General features: G+C 34.0%; 1 protein-coding gene across 1 annotated transcript in view; it reads right to left on the minus strand.

The window, feature by feature from the left end:
- LOC129914973 (uncharacterized) overlaps positions 1-14,185 on the minus strand; it is a 37,916-nt gene extending 23,731 nt beyond the window's left edge. Inside the window, exons 1-2 of the mRNA XM_055994428.1 lie at positions 13,706-14,185; positions 13,451-13,629 (exon numbers count right to left, since the gene is read on the minus strand). Coding sequence (XP_055850403.1) covers positions 13,451-13,629; positions 13,706-13,820 — 294 coding nt within the window. The 5' untranslated portion in view covers positions 13,821-14,185. The remainder of the gene's footprint in view (positions 1-13,450; positions 13,630-13,705) is intronic.
- Between the last annotated feature and the right edge of the window lie 6,176 nt (positions 14,186-20,361).

Raw genomic sequence — 20,361 nt, forward strand, 5'->3', positions numbered from 1 at the left:
AAATCGGTAATTAAAAGAAAAATTGTCAAGAGAACAATCAAAATTAAATTGTCAAAACAACAACCTTTGCCTATAAGAACTGTTTTTCTTCTTTCAAAAATTGTTTAAATCTTTCCGATATACTTTTTTTTAGGGTTGGTTAACTTGAATCCGAGTCCAGAAATATTCTATTAGCCTCCGTTTTTGAAATATTACCATTAAACACCCTTTCACTCAAAAATTTTGTACACTTTTTAGATTCTTAATTCTTATACCAACCAAAACATTTACACCAAGTTTTAAAAATTAATTAAATTTAAGTCAGCTGTTATGATACCTTCCTCACACACAACTTAACCCATCAAAAAAACACCCTTTCACCAAAAATAATTTTAAGAACTTTATGAATTCTTTGTCCCTGCTTTATCTAAAACCTTCATCCCGAATTTCATCAGTGTAGCATGTTTTTCCCATGGGTTTCGGTTATATTTTACCTGTTGAAGTCAAAAAACAAGCACCCTTGTTTTCAATCGGCTATAACTTTTTAGAGCAATTGTATTGACTTTATTTGTATGTCATTAGAATCAGCATCAAAAAATACCTTGAAAACATGTGTCATATGATGATATTTTTATTTTTTTGTCAGTATATTTTAGACCTTCACCCCCTCCCTCTTGTCTGCGAAAAAACACTCTTCCACAAGTGGCGTATCCAGAAAAAATGTTGGAGGGGGCTGGAAAATTTTTTAGAGGGTAAATGTGCGAAAAAAATGTCATTTCTTTTTATTAACCTTTCATCGAGAGTTAAACGCTGTGCTGCGGTACTGAAAGTGGTAAAGTAGCATTATACTGCTCTAAACAGATCCTTTCACATTCAGAGTAGATACCTAGTGTTTTTTTAAAGTTCTTGTGTCCCAAACAGTTTAAACAGCAAGGAGTTGAGTCATCCTTAAAAAAAAACTCTTTATTTCGTTCGAACTTTGTCATGTGCTGAATCCAAACTGTTTACAGATTTATTCCTATCACGTCAAGAGTTTTTGGGTTAAACTCACCAATATTTTCGTTATATGCGGCCATGTTCCGCAATTCGAACGAAAGTGAATTCAAATCACTTTTCAATTTCGCGTGAAATGAAATATCAATATTCTTCATTTCGATCGGTTTTGAAAACTTCGAAATTGCTTCTAATTGTCAAAACTGAAGGATCTTCCATTTTTATTTTGTTTCTAGTGAAATTACTGCAATTGCAGATTCATTGGAAAAGGCCCCCAAATTCACGAACAGAAAAAAAGTGAATTGAATTCGATTAGAAAATCTAAATGAGTGAAAAAATGCAGAACACCTATTTCACTTTCGGCAAGTGAATACCCAAAAAGTGAAATGCAGAACGTGAAAGTCTCAAAAACTAATTTTGAATGAAATTCTTTTTGATGTTTAATTCGAAATATATATGTTTTTTCGTAATATGTTGCTCTTTAATCCAAATCGGAAGCGCAAACTGCAATTTTCTTGAAGAAACCTGTTGACCACTTACAGTGACGAGCAAAAGTGGTCAAATGTTTTGCCTTTTTTGAAAAAGTTGTTTAAAACTTAGTGTTCTTTACATAAATTAAATCGTTTTTATTTTATTATTTTTCTGTATTATGCCACCATTAATTTTCCTGATTAAAATTTTAAAAAATGCTTCATTGTCCAAAAATGGAGAGTATCATATTGGTATTTGGACTTGACCAATTCTGCTCGTTTTGGAAAAAGGCTTTTGTTTCAATATATTGAGTGTACTAGAATTAATTTTTACCACTTTTAACCACTTTTAACAATGCCTAGAGATAGGATCTATCAATCTGTGAAGAAATAATTTTAAAATTCGGTCGTATTTCAGCTTAATGGAAAGCTCAAAGCTCATCGCTTTTAGACTTGTGTTTTTTTACTGCGCTTACAATTTCTTCAAAAATTTCAACAGATTTTCAGCCAAAATGGGTCAGGGCCTTATGCTGACTACGCAACTGTCTTAAATTTCTGATTTCCGAAGCAATATTTGGCAATTTTAAAGGTTTTGGTGGGGTCTTCATGTAGTTGAAAAATGATATCACACGACACGGAGTCTTCTTTTGCCAAAAAAAACTTGTTAAATTGTACCGTTTTATATCAAGATAGATTTTTCTCTTCATCATATCTTCAAATTTTATCAAAGGTCGGGAATTCCCCCCAAAAACTCAAACAGAACATCACCAAACCTTTTTTCAAGTCAAAAATCGTTAGGTTAGATGAATTTTTACTAAAACTTTTACTAAAACTTTAACTATAACCAACAAAAAGGAATCAATAACCAATGGGAAAAGTAGATTGGATTGACGAGAACACAGAAGAAATAGAATGCAAATCTAGTTACTATCCAAAACTGGAAAAAACATTTCAGCACTATCAAGTTTATAGAACGGACATAAATTATTATGGACTCAAGAATATTTTCCGGTGTTATCTTGTGGATTGCTAGCTAATTTTGAAAAAATAATGAACAAGCGAACCTATCCTGATATAAAACGAAACAATTTACCAAGTTTTTTGGCAAAAGAAGACTCCGTGTTGTCTGATATAATTTTTCAACTAGATGAAGACCCCACCAAAACCTTTAAAATTGTCAAATATTGCTTCGGAAATCAGAAATTTAAGACAGTTGCGTAGTCAGCATAAGGCCCTGACCCATTTTGGCTGAAAATCTATTGAAATTTTTGAAGAAATTGTAAGCGCAGTAAAAAAACACAAGTCTAAAAGCGATGAGCTTTGAGCTTTCCATTAAGCTGAAATACGACCGAATTTTAAAATTATTTCTTCACAGATTGATAGATCCTATCTCGAGGCATTGTTAAAAGTGGTTAAAAGTGGTAAAAATTAATTCTAGTACACTCAATATATTGAAACAAAAGCCTTTTTCCAAAACGAGCAGAATTGGTCAAGTCCAAATACCAATATGATACTCTCCATTTTTGGACAATGAAGCATTTTTTAAAATTTTAATCAGGAAAATTAATGGTGGCATAATACAGAAAAATAATAAAATAAAAACGATTTAATTTATGTAAAGAACACTAAGTTTTAAACAACTTTCTCAAATAAGGCAAAACATTTGACCACTTTTGCTCGTCACTGTAGATTTTGAGATATCAAAAATTTCTATTTCCAATATCTTTGAGAAAAATAGCTGCGTTCCTTTGGAAATATTTATCTACTTTTTAGTACTTAAAGCTGCTTTGAACTACTTTTTCAATATAGCAAAGTAGTTCAAAGTAGTTTTAAGTACTAAAAAGTAGATAAATATTTCCAAAGGAACGCAGCTAATATTATTAAAAAAAAAAGTAAATATATGATCAAATACGGCGTTTTGAGAATGCATAAGCAGTATAGCAAAAATTTAACGGTAATTATTTATCATTATCATTATTTATTCAACACGTGAAATACTAACGCAGCAATCTCTTATTCTATAACATTATGTACATTAAATATGCTTATAAATACTTAAATCTATTTTATAAATTTAATTGTAATGGATGAAGAACATATTCTTAAAATTTTGCGATTTTACATTAACATTTATTGATTGAATTAAGAAATAGTTTTTATTGAAGATATTTATCAAAATATTGAGAGGACTATTGGCCCCATAGTTGGATCTACTAAAAATATTACAAAGAGGCATTTGCCTTCTTAAGCTAGAACGACTAACACTAAAACTCAATCTACACAATGTAATGTAATTGGACGTCAAAATACTAAGAAAATTATCTAAAGAATTCGGAATTGGACTAAAATCTGAAAAAAAATTATTACAACCCTCATCGTCATTTAAGGCTCTTACTCAAACAAACCCAAACAGCCGTTTCAGAATTTGGAGGGGCTCGAGCATCTGTGATGCATCTAAATCACTAAGATTTACTAACAAGTTTCATTTAATCATGTACATTTTGATGAAATCAGCTAAATAAAAACATGATCTTGAAGGCTTGGGGGGGGGGGGGGGCTTGAGCCCCCTGAGCCCCCCCCCCCCCCCTCAATACGCCACTGCCTTCCACCCAACTTTTTTTTATAGACTTTTTTTGTACTTGGTTCTTATCCCAAAAGCAAACTTTTTGCCAAGTTTCATGAGTGTAACAATTTTTTTTTTTTATTTCTTGATTTTATGTACTATTTTACCTTTTTTACATATACATCTTATTAATACATTTTTTTTTAACTAGGTATTTTTTTTTTAATTTGTAGTTTGAATATAATTTTTTGAAAACTTTTTCAAAACAACAGTTATTAAGAAATCAAAATACATTGTGCGTTCCTGGTTAGAAAAAAAGCTTAATTACGGTTTTTGATGTGTTGCCGTTGATAAATTATGTTTGTTTTTCGTTTTTAGTTAATTTTTACAAAATCGTCTTTCCGATTTTATATTTGATTTAAGGACCGTACTGAAAAGTCTATTCCTGTTAAAAATATAAATTTGTACATAATAAGTTTTCAAAAAATTTATTTTATGTCAAAATATTCTAATCTATAGAAAACCCGTTACAAAATAGCATTTTTTATTCATCTATAAAAATAAAAGTATGTATTTTTAATTTGAAAATTATCATTTTATAAAAATTGATAAATTGATCAAATATAAAAAAAAAAAAACGTGCCCGCGGTGGACATACATACAAACGGCGTCAAAGTCCTGCAAAGACTGCAGTCGAGCATTATTAGATTGAACATTTTGTATACAAAATTATGTTTTATTCCTAAAGTTGATTTGCAAAATTCTGCAATTTAAAAACCAAAAAAACCAGACAATGAATTTATTTGACTTAATTGATTTGTATGTACGTATATTTGCTAGCCATTAATTTATTTCTCATCTACCATTATTTATATCATAAATTTGGCTTCGACAGAACATACCCAACAAGAAACTCATGAAAATGTAGAAAAAAAAAAATTCGTTAAGATGTATACAAAAAGCAGCAAAACCAGAAGAATATCACGCACATGTAAGTTCAAAGTCCACAAAAGTGAATGCTATCATGTCTGGCATATGCCAAGAAATTCAAAAGAGCTACGACCTGTTGACTGTATGGCGGCATCCAACAAATACCGTAACAACTTTCGATTCACGACAATTTATTTTTGGCTATAAGAAACACAATTTTTCGAATACACAAATTAATTCAAACCGATAATTGTTCTTATTTTTGGCCAATGGTTTAATATTGTTAAGTATGACAAATTTATATACAATAAAAAGGTTGCAAGATCAATTTAAATAAACGCGATTGCAAAAGTATTGTGGGTGCATAAAATTGTATTATGTATTTTATAAAAATATATTTTTGTTTTGATTTGGAACTGGAATGAGAATAAAAAAGGTTCTGAGCTCAATCGGCTAAATATATCATCTAACAGAAATAGCAGCCTGAATATTCCAGCGAATGCTTATAGAGTTGATATTTTTAAGTCCATCATGACCACACCCAATTTTTATTAGATGTGGTCAGGTCTTGGTAAAGAAATTTTTGACAACAAAATTGGCTAGAGCCAATTTTTGACACAAAGAAAGGCCCGAAAATTATTTAATAGTTGAAATAAAGTTCGTATTGGTATTGGTATTCGGTATATATAAATAAGATAGATGCAAAATTTGCATTCAATAAAACAAACATAGAACATTAAAGTTTTCAATTTTCAAAAAAGTAATAACTTGTAAAGTTGCCTGTCAGGTTAAAGTGTTTTATTTTACTCATAAGAACTTAGAGATTATATAATTCAAGTATTTAAATAAATTACGAAAACTTATTTTTAGGAAATTGTGGAGTTCAGTGGAACTACTTTATCTGTTGAGAAAATAGAGGAATTGATCACTATTAACCTCCTCAGTCCCAAGAAACTGTTTTCTGTATTATCTGTACATCGTACAGACAATGTTTCACTACCACGGATATGTATTCTAGATCAAGATCCTTTCATTTAGGGCGGCGTCTAACAAACTGCCATAGGACCAATCCGATTAATTTTTTTCTCATCACTCGACATTAGAACTAATGCATGATTTGTGATTTTCTCATTTTTCGTGTTTTTCTAAAGAAAAACAAAAAAAAAAATAATATTAAATGCCGCTTAGTGCCGGTTAAAACTTATACTTTATACATCAAAATTTAGTGCTATTTTTCTTCTTTCAGAATATACAGCTGTGTTCAAAATAATAATAGTGCCCCCAACATAATAACATTTGTTTTATTTAAGGTGCTTCTACGGTTAAAGATTTAATTTCTTTGATGTCAAAATTTGTAACGGTCAATTACTAATAAATAATGTATCGTAGTTTTAAAATGAAAAAGAAGTTGTTAAATAATTTGTCATTGACCTTTGGTTTTTCTTTCTAATTTGACCTGTTCAAAATAAAAGTAGTTAAAGTTAAATTCAACGCGGTAGAAAAAGAAAAATGCTCGTCAAAGCGACTGACTATTGTCCAGATGAGCAAAGTTGAGCCTTCTGCATCGTCTTTTGAAACTCAGAAGGCTCTAAGCCTGGATTGCAGTGCATTCGGAGACGACTGTTAGACGCAAAATTTGTACGCTTAAGGTCCACGCTCGGATTCACTAGCATTATGCTATAAAACTTGTCCCTTCATTTTTAAGCTTTGTTAATAGTAAAAGTGTTTCGTGTTTGTTGCTCCCGATAACTTCAGTTGCCAATATAAAAGTGTCGCTCTTCTGAATAAAACCACATGAGGTGGAATAATTTTGTGTTCGTCTTTTAAAAAAATAATTTCATTGTGACTTCGGCGCGCTGGAGTCTACGTCACTACCGAGTGACCAGTTTTTGAAGAAATCATTGAAATCATAGTAAGTATTATGATCAGGGCTTCTGTTCTGTAACTTTATCACTGGCGTTAAACGTTTTTCAAAGTCTCTAAAATCCATTATCTTCAAACATAAAGCAAAATTTCTTTCTAATTCAGAGCTTATGAGTTAAGTTAAGTTATGATTTTGAACGAAAATTTGATGAGATAAAATGGATTTTCAAGTCATTTAAATATTTTATCGCCAGTGATAAAAGTTACAGTACATGGGCATAGGTTTAAAAATCGAGGAAATATACAAAATCCAATTGCTAGATAGGTATCAGCAAAAACTAAATTGACTAAATTTTCAGCTAAGCTATTTTGTTCAAACCTCACTACAATTGTCTCGCAGTTAAAAAGAAAACTCTTAGCATCAGTTAAGAACAAGACTTCGTATGGGCACATTTTAAGAGTGTTACTGATATTGATATAGAAGCCACATTTTTATATCAGTTTATTTACCAAAAATAAAGCTTTGCAAACAAATATTGAATGCTTATTGCTAGACGACACCATTCTAGAAAAACTACCAAATAATTGTATATGTTAAAGCTAAACCTACCCGCCTTAACTATTATAGAATTCTATCTACCAAAACAAATAATTTAAGTATAGTGCCCACCAACCAGGGGCGTACGTTCAGCTGCTGGGGCCAAGGGCAAGACCTAATTTGGGGGCGCTTTTCTCTTCGTTTTTCTTTTAAAGAAAATGGAAGTTTTTTTATTTTTGTTTACTTTATTCAACATTTTGAAGCTCCTATCGGTCTTTTTTAATTTGAATTTTAATAAGTGCACTTCAGGTTCGTTATACTAATGGAGAAAAGTTTAAAAATTACTTTCTTGAATTTTTTTTCTCACTGATTGTAGCTTTGAGCTACTTTTTTTTTAACAAAACCATGCATATTTTCAAAATTAAAGTTTGCTCAAAAAATTCTGCCTTTTTTCAAAATTTCTCCATTGATTTGAGCAATCCGAAAATGGCACTTTTTGTATCACTCATTGGAGGCACAAAGTTAATTTTTTTGTGAATAGGGAGATAATCAAATGGTGACCCTTGAAATAGTACATTTTGCTACCAGATTACTTGTAACACATCCTATTTATTTTTTTGGGCCTCTGAAAGAAAAGATGGCAAATTTTGAATTGCCAGTCCTATGAATTTTGAGGCAAATGAAATTAAAGCTTCAATTTTTGTTCGTAAATCTGAATATTATTATTTTGAAAATGTAATGATGCAGAAACATCATCTTTAAGATCTTTTTTACTATCCATATGCTGTTGACTACAAAAGGAATGTTCTTAAAAAAAAAATTGTGTTGACTTAACTTCTTAGAGCCATTTAATCTTCAAAAATAAATTTGATCTAAAGGTGATAAGTCAAGAAAAATCTTTGTTAATATTGATAACAAAGTTTAATTTATAAAGGAATGATGGAAATATCAATATGATTAATTACCAAATGTGAAAATTCTTTTCGAGCTAATATACCTAACACTGTAGAAAAATAGCTTTTCTTTTTTTTTGTGTTCCTCTTGACTTAACCCCTTAAGATAAAAAAAACTGACTAAAGTCCAATAAAAATCCGAAAATCGATTTTTTTGACTTAACCCCTTTGTAGCCAGCAGCAAAGAAATATGCCTGTTTTGAAAAGTCCCCTAAAAAATATCGCCCCTAGATTTTGATAATACGAATCGATTTCTATCTATTTTATAAAAATCGGTCCATTATAACAGTTGTGGCGAAAGTCCAAAATTTTTCGAATACATTTTTGGTGTTTTTTTGCAGTTTTTGGCTATAACTTTTTTGTTAAGACAAATAAAAAAAAAACTAAAAAATATCGCCCCTAGATTTTGATAAAACAAAGCGATTGTAATTTATTTTATGAAAATCGGTCCATTATTACAGTGGTGACGAAAGTCCAAAATTTTTTAAATTCATTTTTTTGGGGATAGTACGATAACTTAGGCGGTGAAAATTACTAACGGATTCTTGTAGATGAGTCAAATACAAGCATTTATTACTATGGGAGTGGGGTCTCCCCCTGTTTAAGAGGCAGGGGCAATTATTTATAAAATGGATCAAAATACAAACAAAAAAAAAATATTTTAAAATGACGGCAACACTTACAGTTATGAATGATACCTTTTTCAAAAGCCAGAATTTTACACTTTATTTTAATTTTTAAATCAACAGTTTTTGAAATAGTCGATTTCAAAGTCAAAATTTGGGAAAAAAAAGTTAAAGAAATTACATTGAATACAATTTTTGTCAGGACTGTGGCTTTCAGTACAAAATGTTAAAATAAAATAAACTGCCTTATTTGATTTCTTATAAACGCTGGAAACAGGAAACCATGTTTCTATGCCATCTAGTTCTTGAAAAAATTGAAAATAGAAAAACTACTTCTTTTTAAGAAGTAATTTTATTGCAAGTGTTTTTATGATGTTGTTGTTAATGGGGGTTTAGTTTCTTTTCTGGTGAGGTGACCAGGGAAAATACTTTTAATTAAAACGCTGTTGACATTGGCGCCTGTCTGGTGGCTCTACATATCCTAAGCGGAGCAACGAAGTTGCGTGCGCGAGACAGAGGACCCAAAAAGTAAAATTAAAATCCTGAGAAACCGCGAAGCGGCCCAGACAAGGTACTGTTTACCTAAAATCTATTGACATTGGCGCCTGCCAGACGACTTTACATACCCTAAGCCGAGCAACGAAGTTGCGTGAGCGGGACAGAGGACCCAAAAAGTAAAGTTAAAATCCTGAGAACCCGCGGACCAGGCAAGGTACTTTTTAGATAATAAAAGCTATTGACATTGGCAAATGTCTGGCGAGGTATCTAGTGTTTTTCTTGCAGATACAAAAAACTCTCAACTTACTCTAGCTATGTATTAAATATCAAAGACTTTTTAATGGCGTCACTGTAATGCCAAATTTATCGAAAACAGTTAAAAAAATAAAAATCTGAAAAAAATAGTTTTCGTGTTTTTCAATCTTCTCAAAAACTATAAGGCATATAAGCATAATGTTGTTTGGGGATTTTCTCCTAACATTGCACACTGGCTGTACACATCGGTCATAAGACCAATACTTACATATGGGATGGTAGTTTGGTGGACCGCACTGGACAAAACGATAAACTTAAACAAGCTTATCAAAGTCCAAAGGTCAGCAAGTATGTGCATAAGCGGTGCGCTGAGGTCAACCCCTTCTGACGCCCTAGACATACTTCTAAATCTCACACCCCTAGACATCTTCAGCAAACAAGTAGCAGCTAGCTCAGCTACTCGTCTAAAAGCAACCTCTCAGTGGACCAGTAATCATATTGGCCACACAAACATTCTAAACAACTTCGGATTCCTTCCGGATCGTCTAGACTATACCACACCTCAACTGGTGCTCGATAATAATTTCCAGAACTCCATTCCCTCCAGAACTGAATGGGAGAACCTTAGTACTCTGGATAATGACTCTTTACACTTCTATACTGATGGTTCAAAAACCAATGAAGGTGTAGGAAGTGGCATATTTTCGGAAAAACTGAATCTCAGTCTCTTCTTCCGCTTACCAGACCAATGTAGCGTGTTCCAAGCAGAAATTCTGGCGATTAAGGAGGTTCTCTCTTGGCTCAGAGAAAACGTAATATCCAACACGGATATTCGAATCTTCTCGGACAGTCAAGCAGCCATTAAATCTCTTGCCTCCGTCTCTACAAACTCAATCACGGTCCTCGACTGTCAAACATCTCTAAGGGAGATGTCTGAGCAGTTTAACATTCACCTCGTATGGGTGCCGGGACATAGAGACATCCCAGGCAACTGCAGGGCAGACGAACTTGCCAAACTAGGAACAATTACTCCTCTTCAACCAGAAAGGAACAATATAGGAACACCTATCGCTACATGCAAACTTATGCTAAAGCAGGACGCTTTAAAGAAAACCAACCTCAGATGGACTCAGAGTAATACTTGCCTAGCTACTAAACAAATATGGCCTTGTATAGACTTGAAACGTTCAAAGGGTTTGTTAAATTTAAACAGAATGCATATTAGCTGCACCATAGGTGTCCTTACAGGACACTGTCTAATAGGTAGACACGCAAAAAGAATGGGCGTGTTCTCTAACGATTTCTGCAGAAGTTGCATGGATGAAGAAGAAGAGGAAACTGTTCAACATCTTCTGTGCACCTGCCCTGCTCTCTCTAATAGAAGAAAACTCTATCTAGGAGAATTCTTCTACGATTACACTAGTGATCTAGTGAAAACGGACGTTAAAAGTCTATCTTCATTCATAAGAAGCACCGAGTGGTTCGGCTAGTGAGTCCCAACTTGCTAGTCTTTTGTGGTATCACAATGGATCCATAAGGGTCTAAGTGTGTCGGGTAATTTGCCTGACAGCCACTACTACCTAACCTAACCTAAGCATAATGTTTTCAGTGTTTGATCGAGAATCAAATAAGACAGTTTACTTTATCAATCAATTTTGTATTGAAGTCCACAGTCTTAACAAAAATAGTATTCAATGTGTTTATTTAAGCTTTTTTCACAATTTTTGACTTTGAATACGATTATTTCAAAAACTATTGATTGAAATAACTTAATAACTAACTCTACTACGTAGTCACTACATTCGTGAATGCGCCCAATATTGTATTTGACTGTTCTACAAAATTCCGTTATTATTTTACACCGCCTTAGTTATCGTACTCTTGCCTGTATTTTTTATGTTCTTAGTAATTCATTTCCTTTACTTTAGTATCATAGGTTAAAACTAGGAACCTGAGTGAACATTAGATCTTTTTGCTTCGTTATTTAGTTTATGTTAACAAGTTTCTTCCTTTATGGAAAGATCACTTCTGCAATCTCTACAATGGCGATGACGAAGCCAACCCCGCCCAAAGACAGATTGCACCATTCAATATCGACGATGAAGGCCAACATTTCCGTCCCCCCGACCTGGAAGAAGTGATCCTCTCTGCCGTACTATGTGAACGTCTGAAGCCGTTCGTCAACAACCTGATAGGTCCTTATCAGTGTGGCTTTAGACCAGGAAAGTCCACCATCGATCAAATATTCACATTACGGCAGATCTTGGAAAAAACCCAGGAACAACAAATCGATACCCACCACCTGTTCATCGATTTTAAAGCCGCGTATGACAGTATATACAGAGATGAATTGTATAGAGCTATGTCTAGTTTTGGCATCCCTGCAAAGCTCGTCCGGCTGTGCAGGATGACGATGGAGAATGCACACTGCTCCGTCAGAGTCGGTAAAGACCTAACCGAAGTTTGATGTCGAAAAAGGTTTTAGACAAGGCGAAGCACTGTCATGCGATTTTTTTAACATCGTTCTTGAAAGAATTATACAGAACTCAAACGTCAACACCAGAGGCACCATCTTTCAAAAGTCCGTTCAGCTGCTTGCATATGCCGACGATATTGACATAATCGGAAGAACTCAGCGTGATGTCAATGGCGCTTTTGTAAGCATTGAAACGGAAGCGGCAAATGGTCAATGAGGGCAAAACCAAGTATATGCTGTCGTCAAAAAAGGACACACAACACCGCCGCATTGGACAAAACGTCACCATCGACTTCGAGGTAGTAAAGGACTTCGTCTACCTAGGCTCCGCTATAAACACGGACAACAACATCAGCGCTGAATCAAACGGAGAACTACTCTTGCCAACCGCTGCTACTTTGGTTTGAGAAGGCAATTGACCAGCAAAGCCCTCTCTCGAGCAACTAAGGTGTCCCTATACAAGACCCTTATCATCCCAGTCCTGCTATATGGTGCAGAAGCATGGACTTTAACGAAGGCGGATGAAAACATCTTGGATTGTTTCGAGAGAAAAGTTCTTCGTGCGATTTTTGGTACCGTGTGTATTGATGGTGATTGGAGAAGAAGGTATAACAACGAGCTTTACGGGTTGTACAAGGACGCTAACTTAGCCAAGAGAGTGAAGGTGCAGCGCCTGAGATGGCTAGGTCACGTGGAGCGCATGGACAACAATGCTCCGGCCCGGAAAGTTTTCGACTCCAACCCAGAGGGACGGCGCAGTAGAGGAAGACCTCGTCTGAGGTGGCGCAACCAAGTGGAAGGGGACCTCAATCAACTTGGCGTGCGCAACTGGAAGCAGCGAGCTAAGGATAGAGCTAGCTGGCGAAGCTTGTTGGTTGAGGCCCAAATCCACTGCGGATTGTAGCCGCCTTACGGCGCTGGTCACCCTAAGTAAGTAAGTATAGGTATGAAGTTCAAGGCGTATAAAAGTGAGATGGGTATGGTGGGGCATGCTGCTCCCCTGCAACCCCCTGCTTGATCGTCATTTGCATACATTTTGTATGAAAACATTTAAATATTTTTTTTAATCATATTTAGGGGTGTTTCTTCACCTTAATATTTTAAAGCTATTCTATTGAGACCCTAAGCTCACTGTCAAAAAAAAATCAAAGCTCTAGGTGTGCGCCCTTAATGGAAAGTGGCCCCCGTACGCCCCTGCCACCAACATAATAATATTTCAATATTGATTTTTTTTTTTTCTTCCATCTCTTACTGACAGAGATATGAAATAAAGGAAAACAATCATACAACAAAAAAAAAACCTTACATTTTGGATTAGCCGGACCATTGTTGGAGATTGAATCATTTGTGATTGCGAAGTGGAAAACTCCTTCAATTGTTTCTTTTGTAGATTATTTTGCTGATTGAATGAATTATTTAACTGCTGCGTTGCTCCAACTAAAGCAACTGCACTCATAAAGCGTTGATTCGACTTCCGAATGACTCCTGAAAAAAAGAAGAATGCAAATGAAAAATATTAATAAAAATTAAGCTCCCAAAATAACCAAGAATAACTACTAACCAACAAAAAGAGGAGGACATGGAGCTGAATTGAATTTTACATTGGAAACATTTGCATGAATCGATGATGATGTCGAGGAGAGAAGACGTAAGACGTTTGCACGAAATATTGACATATTGAAACTTCTTTCAAAATTCTTGTATTGCAAAAATGTAAAATTTTATTTGTTACTTGCGCGCGATTATGGTCACCAAGAATACACTTATTAATTTTAATTAAAATTCAAGTCACAACGCACTGGGCCAACCAAAAAAACAAAAGTCTCTATGTTTTATCTCTTACGTGAATAAAAAATATAGATTTTACTTTGAAGGGAGGTGAATCCGCGATGCTTTTATTATTCGATATTTTTGTAGATTGCGTATTATAAAATACAATAGTTTGGAAGAAAAATTAATTTTTTTTTTGTTCTAGTTAGACCAAATGAGAAGACAAGAAATTAAATAACACCGATCTCGACCCGACACTGCGAAACACAGAACAATTTTAATAAAGCTATTGTGAGTTGTGTTGAGAAAATAAAAGCTTTTTCGTTGTTCGATTCAACTGTAGTACTATCATGAAGTAAAACGATCTTAGGAACTCTAGTGGTGACTTGAAAAAGCAGAATTTGTATGAAAAAAACACACTGAGCGCCACCTCAAAAAAGTGGCGACATCAACTAATACTAAATTCGACTTCATGATAGTACTATAGAAATATATATACAATGTTGTTGGTATGGTTTTCAGGTTTGACGTTTAAATGGCATTTCAAAGTATTGCCAGGTAAATATTTTAAGAAATATGTGGTATTACACGGTGACGCATGAGACTTGACTCTCTTTTTCGAAATTCAAATGTCGTTTTCTATTGACTTTTGAGATTTTTGTGTAAAATTTTCAGATTTTCCACTTCAAATAGAATATGAAATCTAGTTTTGTAATTGTGTACGAGATCTATGTGTATAAAAAAATAAAACAACAACAAACCCTTCAAGCAAGAAAACGGAGTTCAGAAAAGACACTCCGACCTCCGACCGCGAAAGACGGGGTTGCACTCACACACTTGCAACTTTTTGTATATGAACACAAAGTCGAAGGAGAAATCGTGGTGAAAAAACCAATACATATAAAATCGGCTCCGCGGTGATTCTAATTTCCATACTAATTTGAGCCGCCTTCGGACCAGTTTCTGCCTCGAAGTCGGACTCAGCTCCGCCTGAGGCGGAGCGGATTCGGACCGAGGTCGGACCTGTTTGCTTGAAGGGAATGTTCAGACAAATGTCAAACAGAGGAGTGTGTGTGAAAGTGCGTGTGCTTGTATGCGTGAATCTTGATAAAAATCTAGATTCAGATTCTTGAATCTCAGATTAATTTTTTGTCATTTTTTTGAATCTCAAGACGCAAATAGATCATGAAATCTGAGATTTTACCACTATTTCCCCTCTTCACCCCCCCCTTTCAGCTGTCAGTTTCATAATTCTCATTCTGAGATTCGTCAATAGAAAACGACATAAGACTATCCTTTTTGGCATCTATCCTCTTTTTTTTTTATAGTTTACTATTTATGGTGTTTTCGTTTGGTAAAAAAATCAATTTATTTTTTGATCTAGGTAAATCTGTCAAAAAAAAACAATTTTTGATCTGTTCAACTACAATAAAGTAGTCGCAACAACAGTTTTTTGACAGATTTAGATACAAAAATAAATTGATTTTTTTACCAAACGAAAACACCATTAGTTTCATTTCTAATCGCTGCAGCGCGCTGGTGGCATATTACACATGGAATTGAATTGAATTGTATTTTATTGAGTCTTCAAAGTTAGGTTACATTTTATATCTTATTCTAACAATAGCTTTTATTGTACTAAAGTGGCTATAAAGTATTGCCTTTTTTTTCGAGTATTTTTTTTGTAAAGCCTCGTGGCTGTCAGTATTTATATAAAACTAAATATATGGTTGGACTGCTTTTGCTCATAAGTCTGCTTTTACATGAAGACGCAAGAGTCAAGATTCAATGAAGAGTAAGGGAGAAAGAAAGTTCGAAAAAGAGGGATGGAAGATTTTTTACCCTGTGAGTCTCCGGTCGAAAATTTTGAGACTCATTTTGACGTCTCTCTTTGATCTTGTTCTTTTTTTTGCTGTTTTGCTTTAATTGATTTCGTCGGTGGCAGAGTTCGCTTCGTCGGATGTATATTATTTGGGTGTATACGAACTTTTATTAATTTATTTAAATGTTTTTGTTGCACATAGAGCCCCCTGATGTTGTTTTTTGTATATTTTGGTGCTTTTTTTTTAAATAAAAATAGATACGAAAACGAGAACAAGATAAAATAAAAAAAATAGCTGTCAAATTTGCGTCTTATAAAAATTACTACGTGTAAAAGCGCGCGACTTACCGAAGGGAAAATCAAAAGGAAATTCGAAGATAATTTCTGCGCCTTGCGTCTTCATGTAAAAGCAGACTAAGTCTGCTTTTACATGAAGACGCAAGAGTCAAGATTCAATGAAGAGTAAGGGAGAAAGAAAGTTCGAAAAAGAGGGATGGAAGATTTTTTACCCTGTGAGTCCCCGGTCGAAAATTTTGAGACTCATTTTGACGTCTCTCTTTGATCTTGTTCTTTTTTTTGCTGTTTTGCTTTAATTGATTTCGTCAGTGGCAGAGTTCGCTTCGTCGGATGTATATTATTTGGGTGTATACTAACTTTTGTTAATTTATTTAAATGTTTTCGTTGCACATAGAGCCCCCTGATGTTGTTTTTTGTATATTTTGGTGCTTTTTTTTAAATAAAAATAGATACGAAAACAAGAACAAGATAAAATAAAAAAAATAGCTGTCAAATTTGCGTCTTATAAAAATTACTACGTGTAGAAGCGCGCGACGCACCGAAGGGAAAATCAAAAGGAAATTCGAAGATAATTTCTGCGCCTTGCGTCTTCATGTAAAAGCAGACTAAGCATTTAGTTGAATTTGTTTGTGACGGTAGTCACGAATACATATATACAATAAACTTAACCTATCTTAAAACTACATACATACGAAAACTGGCCAGTGCATTGATATGCTTAATATCTAACATATTGCTTGAGATTTTTATTTTTTTTTTTCGTTTCTTTTCTTTTTTTGTTTCTTTTGAGTTTATGAAGCGAGAGCGCCATATATACATTAAACATACAAGTAAAATCACAGTATACGAGAGTGTATGAGCAACATTTTAACATTGAGATATACATTTAGGGCCAGTTGTACAAATATTTAATCCGTGGATCAGCAACTTTTATCTTTTGAAATCGGTAGCAAGGCTGATGTTTAGCACTGGTTCAAGGTTTATATATGTAGAAATAGCCATATTCATGCTTGAACCACAGTTGATCCGCAGCTAATCCGCCGAAATCGGTGGGTTAAGGCTTAACTACATACACCACTTTTTGAAAAAGTACAAAAGTGAAAACATTTTTTTTCTGGCTAGCGCAATTGTTTTGTGAAAGAGAGTATACAAATTGTTTATTAGACCAAAAAATAAGCTTTCTGCATTATTTGTTTTAATTTTTCAGGCCGAAAAACTATACAAATATGCGTTTGAAAATTTTCACTTTTGTACTTTTTCACTTTTTGAGCCAATGTAGTTAAGCCTTTAAGTTCCTGATCCGAGGCTGAACCACGTTTGTACAACTGGCCCTTAGGGTGACTGAGTGAGAGATTCGATTAATGGTGTAGAGAGGAAGATACATTTTGGTATACATTGATGTTGTTTCTCTATCTTTACGAGCGATAGCTCTTCTTAATTTATAAAATAGTATAGATACATTTGGTAGGAGATACAAAATGAAATAGTCAGTAAAGTAGTATGAATGTGCTCAACACTAATACAAAATAGATCACAGAATTTTAATTACATAGATACTAGGATGAGAACAATAACATTGTAGCAAACAATAAAACATTAAATTTAGATGAAATTAAATCAATTAACTGGCGAATATGTTTTAAAGTATTTTTGATGTACTAGGGAATAGCTTAACCTAAGGGTTAAGTACTGCCCTCCTGTATATGGAAATGTAGAGTATTTTGATGTGAATGTTTTCTTTTTTTTTTTTTTTCTTTTGCTGTTTGATTTGTTTTTTTTTTTTTTTTTTTTTTTTTTTTTTGTTTTTTTTTTTTTTTTTTTTTTTTTTTTTTTTTTTTAAACGATTTGATAAGATTTGTTTTAAAATTCTAAAATTTCATACGAGATCATGTGGTGGCAGTTAAAGTAGAATGTTAAAAAATTCAAATTTTTGAATTTGGAATAGCCACGAATTTGATTTGGCGTGGCAGTTAAGTAATATTATGGAGGGGAGATCTCGGTGGGATCAAAATCCGTTGAGAAAATACCGAGTGGCGATAAATAGTTCACGTTGTCCCAAGAGAACCCAGTCTGAAATGAACTGTTTCGTAAATGATGTCTTTTTTGACAAGAGAGGCGACCCCCTGATGCTCATCAATTCTGAAAACATTATAATTGTCGATGTAAACTTTATGCCTATTATTTAAGTCGGTTTCCTGGATAAACGCCACTGAACATTTGCTGGCTAAGAGAATTTTCGATAATTCTATTCTCCTAGTTTGACTTATTAGAAACGAAATGTTGAAAGTTATAGGTGTAATAACATTATTTTGAGCTAATAAGGAGCTGGTTTACCAGCTCAAGGTAAGCTAAACGTTTGCTGACTATTGAGTCGAAATTCGCAAGATTAGACATAAAGTGCTCGATTTTCGCTATGAGTTTGCTCATTTCAATACCAAAGAGGTCTTTGGAAAGGTTCATAAATTCGCTTATCAGACCAGCTCCCGATGAGTTGTGATTAGCTTTCGGTGGTTTGGAGCCGCTAGAGAGGTTGAAACCAGGAATCTGCGTTTCCTGAAGGTGACTGGCGAAAGAGACACCAGGGGCAACAAGGTTACCATTGGCAATTGCTTTTGTAAAGGCTTTGGCATTATTAATTTTTTCATTTGCTGTTCTAACTTTTAATTTTCTAAGGTTTTCGTATTGCTTGTAAGCTGAGCAGCCTTTGAAATTGGCTGGGTGGTTTTCTTTACAGTTAATGCATACTGCCTTGCTCCCCTCCTGTTTGGAGACGGTGCAGTGACCTGGCTCGTGGTTGTTTGTGCATTTCACACAATTGTATTTATTGGCGCAATTTTTAGCCAAATGTCCGAATTGCTGACACCGTCTGCACTGAAGGGAGCCCTTGTTGCCCCTGGGCCTCTCCCAATACACTCGCGTGTTAAAAAGATAGCGAATTTTAATCAATTCGTCGGGGCTAGTACCGGGTTTTAATCGAACGAGAAAAAGATTATAACGCGTTTTGGCCGCCTTAGGCCCATTTGCTGAAACGAGTCTTAAATATTTATGTGAAACATAAACCCTTAAGTTCTTCATAGCGGTTTGCAAGAACTTCAAATTGTGTCATAAATTCCTCTAAGTTTAACATAACTTAGGGGGAAGAAATAGTAGAACTTAAGGATTTTATGTTACTTTTAAGCATTATTAATTAAGAAAAAAAGAAGTAATATTCCTTAAAAAATGATCTTGGTTGCAAAATAAAGAGCAATTTATTAGTCTAATAATAATTAACTTATTTTCATACCCCCTTATCATCAGAAAATGGTTTAATTTCCCGCACAAAATTTTTAACCACTGTTCATCATTTTTTTTCATATTTTCAAAACATATTTTGACACACAAACACATTTACAGATCAAATACATTCACATGAACACATTTTTTAGAATAAGATTTATCACATATTTTTGGTCACTTTCTCTATTTTAGGCTTTTTTCTTGCAATAAAATTCCACAAATGTTAAAATATAAAAAAAAAATGTATTCTAACTGCTAAATTGCTCAAAAACTGATTTAATTAATTGACATTTATTTCGATGTGGCAATTAAATTTGAAGTTCTCAGCTATTTATATCATGAAAGTATATCATTGCTAGGATCAACCTAAATATTTTTTAGAAACGTAGAATAAACTAAGTAGAACTAAAGAACTATGTTCGACCTAGCTAAGATTAGAATTTATGACTAGTATGAGCAAATGGGCCTTAGACCTTAAGGTTTCAAAAATAGAAACGTTTTCTACGTTAGGGATTTTAATTTTTAATTCGGCTAAAATTTCCGATTCAGCGAAGTCAGAGGTGAGACCTCTAAGGACAATGTTTGAAGTACGATCTTCCTTCAGAGTGAAGGAGTGCGCCTCAACATTTTCGGTTTTTCTCAACAGATCCATCAATTCCCGATGAACTCCGTTGTTATCTACGTAGAGTCTACTAGAACTACCACGGTTAATGATTTTGTATGAAAAATGAACCGAATTTACTCTAAAATCGTCTACTAATTTTTTAACATTAACATTTCGCATAAAAATAGGAGGGCAGTACTTACCCCTCGAGCTCATAGGCTCGCCTTCAGTATTTCTGCTGTTGCCATCCGCTGCTGCTGCTGCTGAGGTTGATGTTGCTGACGTTGATGCGGTTGAAGATGGTCCCTCGCTGCTGTCCATTTGTCTTATAAGGTTTTGAGGCTCTTGAGCGTCAATTTCAATATCCTCGTCGTTGAAGGTTGACTGATTTGCTTGGAGTGCCAAGTTGGGGCACATGGTGGCACTCTTCGAAGGGTGAATTTTTAGC

The sequence above is a fragment of the Episyrphus balteatus genome, chromosome 1 (assembly GCF_945859705.1).
Source record: "Episyrphus balteatus chromosome 1, idEpiBalt1.1, whole genome shotgun sequence".
NCBI classification, from domain to species: Eukaryota; Metazoa; Arthropoda; class Insecta; order Diptera; family Syrphidae; genus Episyrphus; species Episyrphus balteatus.